The following is a 6,210-nucleotide window of genomic DNA, read 5'->3' as shown; positions in this document are numbered from 1 at the left end:
CCTTCCTGTCCTGGTGACAGAAATTGTCTCTGAAGGTGAGCGAACATTATAAAATGATGTACACCATTTGAAAAATTTGACATTGGCTCTTAGGGGCGCTTTAATCAAGGACAATTATTTATACTGCTCTACTCTGTCATTAAAAATATAACACTTTCATGACTGTGTTGCATTGTCATATTGCTTTCAAACTTAAATACAAACATTTATCTTATTTCCAGAAACTGGTTTTCTTCTCTTTTTTTGATGGAAGAACATTATATGGATTTCTACAGTGTGTGACCGCTGCCGCTCGTAGCCGCGACAAGCCACCGAAATTAGTTTCCTCCGTACGGTGGCCAGGCTCAGTCTTAGAGATAGGGTAAGGAGCTTGGACATCAGAAGGGAACTTGGAGTTGATGCGCTACTCCTTTGCGTCGAAAGGAGTCAGCTGAGGTGGTTGGGGCATCTGATCAGGATGCCTCCTGGGCGCCTCCCTCTGGAGGTTTTCCGGGCACGCCTGACTGGCAGGAGACCCCGGGGAAGACCCAGAACGCGCTGGACGGATTATATCTCCCAGCTGGCCTGGGAACGCCTCGGGATCCCCCAGGATGAGCTGGAAGATGTTGCGGGGGAGAGGGAAGTCTGGGTCAGCTTGCTTGGCCTGCCGCCATTTTGACCCAACCCCGGATAAGCGGAAGATGATGGATGGATGGATGGACAGTGTGTGACCAACGACATTGACTGCATTCATAAAATATGGAAGTTGAGTTCTTCTAACAAGACTGCACCTCAATCTGAGGTTGGACCGATTGTCTTTTAGGACACAGTATCTTTGAGAAAGCCCTTCGAAAGCTGCTGTGGCACAGAGGATACAAGAAGGGGTTGATGGCAGAGTTCAGCCACAGGAGCCAGAAAGTAATCTCGTACGAGTAGTTCGTCACACATGCACCGCTACAGGCGGCACGTATAATCATTATAAGGGTGTACGGTGCCCAGCATATCCCAAAAATGCAGACTATAATGGCTAAAGATTTGGCAATCTTTTTGTCACGGGAAAGACGAGATATCTGAGTCCTTCGGCTGGGCTCCATGCAGGAGGCCGTGGGCTGGAACAGCCTGGAGTTTTTTCTGTTTGAAGAGGACTGCTCCCTCTCCATGAGTATATGACTAGTGTTAAGGTCCCTAGTGGAAGAGGGGGGCAGGACGTCATCCTCTATGACTGCAGAGATAGCAGTGGGCTCGCTGCAGGAAACCTTCCGAGTCTTCACAAAAAACACAGACCAGCCCGTGCCGTCTTTTTGCTTCTTAGTGATCCTCGGTTGCTTGGGGTCGTCCTCAGCGCAGGCGCCCCTGTTCTTATTCCTGCGATGGATGTTCAGGTAAATGCTAAGGTTGAAGAAGGCCACCGACACAAACGGGGTGAAGAACTCAAAGGTAGAAGCACTGAGCAGGAAGTGCCAGGTGAAATAAAACTCTGCGTAGCACTCGTGGGCCGGCACCACGCTCTGACCGACGATTGTCTCCCAGAAGATGATGGCAGGGCCGTAAAGGAGGAAGGCCAACACCCACACCACCACCATCTTGAACACAGCCTGGCGGGTCATGTTCCTCTGAGCTCTGTATTTAACCTATGCCAAAAGAGAGGCACAAGTGTGACTAACAGAGATGTGAACAGAAACTCAGCTCCATAATAACTGTTTGTAACATTTCAAACAGCCGCAGCTGCTCACATACTAACAGGCTGACAAACACACTGGCTTCTGCTCTGAGTATCTTCTTCCAATGAAGCCCTTTTTGTATTGTGATGCCTCAGAGCAGCAAAGAGATGCTCTAAATAAAACCCACTCATGAAGCTCTTATTCCACGGTGTGTCACTGAAGCCAGAGAGAATGGGAATCTCGGGCTCAGAGCCACATTCACTGATGCAACACGAGTATGAAAGAGACATCTGGTTTCTTCCAATACACTCGTCCCTCGCCATCACCCATCACTCATTTCCTTTACTCTCGCTCCATTTTCACTTCACCTCCTCTCAGTTTAAACTCTATCATCTGGAAGGGCTCCTCTATTTACCCCTCTCTTTTGTTGTCGCTGTTGTTTTTACTTTATCTTTTCTTTGTCTCAGACCATCAAATTGCTCTGCGGCTGCAACAGCTGTGGGACGATAGTGCTGCTAATCTGACTGTGGTTAAAGAGCAATTTAAGAAATCGATAAATAATAAAACAGAGCCACTTCATGATTGATTGCAGCCCCATTCTCCCGTGTTCACTAGAAAAGCACAAGATTTCTTATTTCCATAGCAAATTAAAGAAATACTGCTCTCTATGGGTAAGAAATGACAAAAATAAACAGACACGATTTCACACTAAGCTACTGATATTCAATCATCAGTCAATAAGTAGCCACAAGTAAGGAGACTTTATTGCCATCCACTGCTCAGTAGGCAGCTAAATTACATGATTTTTCTGTAAATGTGGCATCTGACAGCTTTAGTAAATTCAAAAGAACACTGGCAGCAGGATCATTCAAATATTCCAGCTTTATGCCTTTCAAGAACAAACAAACAGGCCTAAAAGCTCTTATTTTAAATTTTGACTAACACTGGAACTGACTTCAAAAATGTTGCTTGGATTAAAGACCCCTTTAAAGGGCAACCTTCACAGCAACTCAGTATAAAGTTGGCGGACTCACAAGAGGCAGATTTAAACAAGAACTGTCCAAATCCAAGCAACGGCAGGAGATATATTATGAGTTTTAGCCTTTAAGTATGTGTTAACCCTCCCGGTGTCCTAGGGTCAAAATTACCTGCAGCTGTGTTCAACCAAGTTCTATTTTATTTTTATATTTTATATTTTTATTTTTATTCTTTAAAGAAACCCTCACAGCCTCCTTGTCACCAATGATCCCCCCCCCCCAAAAAAAAAAAAATCTAAAAATAAAACAAAACTTGGTTGAACACAGCTGCGGGTCATTTTGACCCTAGGACAATGGGAGGGTTAACTTCCAAAAAAGCTCTCATTCCGACATTTCCCAAAATGCAACCCAACAGTGTTTTCCAGCAAATCCACCTCCTACACCCCTGAAAAATTTGCATAAAATGAAATTCTTAATCCACAAACTGAGATGACTCCAATAACATCACTGTGACATCATGAGGGTTAAAAACTCCTTCCAGATCCATGGAGACCATAAGACAGAGTAAACTGAAGTGAATTAGGTGGAGTGCCCCTTTAGCTGATACATATTCGTCCACACAGACTGTTGAGTCCAGTGCAAATGTTTGCTGTAACCTGACTGGACAAAATTATAGATTGAAACCAGCCAGCGTTTTCAGGGTGTAAAGCTGTGGATGTAAATGACTCTCAGTGCTGCACAAACTGCTCTGAGGAATGACACATTGTAGAATTGACTGCAGTAGGATGTGAATTACATGTGTGTGTGTGTGTGTGTGTGTGTGTGTGTGTGTGTGGTAAATGAGAACCTCCACAGCCTGTACTTACTACTCTTGTGACTGAAAGTGTGTGTGTGTGTGTGTGTGTGTGTGTGTGTGTGTGTGTGTGTGTGTGTGTGTGTGTGTGTGTGTGTGTGTGTGTGTGTGTGTGTGTGTGTGTGTGTGTGTGTGGTAAATGAGAACCTCCACAGCCTGTACTTACTACTCTTGTGACTGAAAGTGTGTGTGTGTGTGTGTGTGTGTGTGTGTGTGTGTGTGTGTGTGTGTGTGTGTGTGTGTGTGTGTGTGTGTGTGTGTGTGTGTGTGGTAAATGAGACCCTCCACAGCCTGTACTTACTGCTCTTGTGACTGACAGGAAGCGGTCATAACTAATGAGGACAATGTTGAAGACTGAGGCAGTGCATAGCAGGTAGTCCATGACCAGCCACACTTTGCAGAGACCCTTACCCAGCATCCACCTGCCAGTCAGGTTGTACGGGATGTACACCGGGATGCAGAAGGCACCTGGAACAAACACACACACACACTGCATGATGAATGCTGCATGAACCCCTCTCCAGACCTCCATGCAGTCTGGATGTGATACCTATTACATCAGACAAAACAAATACTACACGGCATGTTCCCAGTGCACACCCCTGCAATGAGTATAAGTAAAAGACATTTTAGAAACGAGATCCCTTTGACGTGTTTGTTTCATTGAGGAGGAGGGATCATTTTCCAACTGCTGCAGATACGAGCAGCACGAGAGGGGTGTGAGTGCCGTGCAAAATTAAAATAGAGGGATGCTGTAATTACGCACAATAGTACATGGAAATGTAACACGTGAATGAAGCATAAAAGATGGCGAGGTCACCATAAACTCGTCAGTGATCAACAGTGACTCACTTATTAAATTCCACTGAAATTGCAATGTGTTTTGGGGCGTGCGGGGGAAACGCGTTTCATTCATGTGGCGGAACAAAAGACTTCAAAGAGCCGAATTTGAGCGAAGTGACAGAGGAGACACAAAGAAGCAGAAGAAGGCATCAACTCACCCACGAGAAAATCGGATATAGCAAGGTTCAGAAAGAAGTAGTTGCTTTGATTTCTCAGAGTTTTATCCACAATAAAAGCCATGATGACCAGCGCGTTCCCAGCCACCACAACGACCACCAGAGTCACCATGAGCACCGATAAGATCACCACCAAGTAGCCGGGGAGGGCAGCCCCAGCCTCGGTCACTGCAGGCGTCAAGTTGCCGCTGGAGTTGGACTCCAGAATGTGCGCGCCCATACTTAATACGAAGCCAAAATCATTGCAGACTTTTTTCATTGCACGCACAGAAACACCGGACAAGTCCAATAACGCCCCCGTACGCTCCGCTCCACTTTACCGAGTAGTTAAACATGTGTGAAGACCTGTGGTTGAATGAAGACACTTTTCAAAAATCGCCCATCTCCCCGTAAAATGGGTGTGTGATCTAGAGAGACACAAGTTGAAGTTAAATATTTTTTTAATCAATTATATTTAGGTCCCTTGGGTCTTCCCTTCCATCTGAATACTCAATTATCTACAGTGGAGGCTACTGTTAGTGCGGTCGAGGCGCACAGTTGTTTTTATCCAAGATGTCAAGCCTGCCAGGGTGGATTTAAGAACCATATCCGGTCATATTTTCAAAATAAAGCAACGTTGCAGCAACGTTTTTGAAACGAGCGAATGTCACCACACATTCAGGAAAACGCTTTCAAGAAGCACATTTAATGTGTTAAGTTAGTGACTGTTTTGGCAACATATTGACTACAGGAACATGTGATATTTGACGGCAAAATGTGACCCACAGGGCCGCCAAAATAAAAACGTGTTTTCTGAGACAAAGAGGTGTGACAAATTCTTCAGCTTTTATTTTGAAGACAAAACCAAGTCCGGTCTCCTTCAGGAAAATTCTGCTCTTTGGACGTTTCGCTTTTTTTGTCCGCCCAGCAGCTGATCAAAGGCCGAAGTCTGCAATCAAAAGCTGAAGTGGCCCTGACACGGGAAGCAGACGCAGATGAAATGATCCGGAGCTGCAGGCTGCAGGATGACTACAACGAGCCAGTTACCACCAGCACAGAGATGTTTTCAGCAAGTGTCAAGTTCACATTTGATTGAAAGTGACTCAGAGATCAATGTCCAATGTGAATGACCATCATTTTTTTCTTTGGTTTTCATAAATAATTTTTTCATTCTGAAATTCTCTCACATCACTGTCAAAAAAAAACAACGGAGCTAGGTTTATCCAGGTGAGGCTTGTTCATAGTGGTTCAACTGAAAACTCCTTCGGGGGCCACCGGACCGCTCTGTTTAAAACTTGCAATCATGTTGACACATCCAGCATCACTGACAGGTGTAGTTGGTCATGTGTGGAGAAACTGTCCTCTGTTGAGCCTGTAGCCACACACAGTGGTATCACAGGGTTCAGGTCTAAACCTGCACATCACTGCAAGCAGGTAAAAAGTCAAAGGGCTGATTGTTAAAGAGCTTTAGGGTTAAAGGGAAAGTTGAAGGGCTATATTTCAACAAATTAAATCTGTGGGCTACAGCGTATGGATGTATTTAGGATGCGTCAAAATCCACTTTTACTCGTTTTACGGCGGGCGATCTGCGCGCAAAGTAACTCGCATGGTTTGAAGGGGTTGTACTTAGCCTCAGTTAATCATAAGTGTGCTTTCGGCATAACTAGAAATAAACCAATGAGTGTCATTCTCCATTCACTTTAAAAGCCAGGACTGCTTGCACCTTGGCAGTGATATTATAA

At 45.0% G+C, this 6,210-nt stretch overlaps 1 protein-coding gene across 1 annotated transcript; it reads right to left on the bottom strand.

Moving 5' to 3' along the window:
* Window positions 1–236: 236 nt before the first annotated feature.
* LOC138621278 (histamine H3 receptor) lies at window positions 237–4,987 on the bottom strand. Its single transcript, XM_069699210.1, has 3 exons — window positions 4,472–4,987; window positions 3,772–3,938; window positions 237–1,610 (listed from the first exon to the last, which is right to left on the bottom strand). Exons 1-3 carry the CDS (start codon window positions 4,746–4,748, stop codon window positions 756–758), a joined length of 1,299 nt encoding a protein of 432 aa, XP_069555311.1. The 5' UTR covers window positions 4,749–4,987; the 3' UTR covers window positions 237–755.
* Between the last annotated feature and the right edge of the window lie 1,223 nt (window positions 4,988–6,210).

This window comes from Brachyistius frenatus, unplaced genomic scaffold (genome assembly GCF_029030835.1).
Source record: "Brachyistius frenatus isolate BFR_SWC_R1_liver_20210118 unplaced genomic scaffold, ASM2903083v1 Contig_29, whole genome shotgun sequence".
NCBI lineage: Eukaryota > Metazoa > Chordata > Actinopteri > Embiotocidae > Brachyistius > Brachyistius frenatus.
This window is presented reverse-complemented; position numbering and strand designations above follow the sequence as displayed.

Bases quoted from the DNA above. Each gene is read 5' to 3' on its own strand.
- LOC138621278 (XM_069699210.1), bottom strand. From the start codon at position 4,748: ATGAAAAAAGTCTGCAATGATTTTGGCTTCGTATTAAGTATGGGCGCG. The intron at 3,939-4,471 runs GTGAGTTGATGC...TGTTTGTTCCAG, and splicing joins TATATCCGATTTTCTCGTGG to GTGCCTTCTGCATCCCGGTG. The intron at 1,611-3,771 runs GTAAGTACAGGC...CTTTTGGCATAG, and splicing joins TCCTGTCAGTCACAAGAGCA to GTTAAATACAGAGCTCAGAG.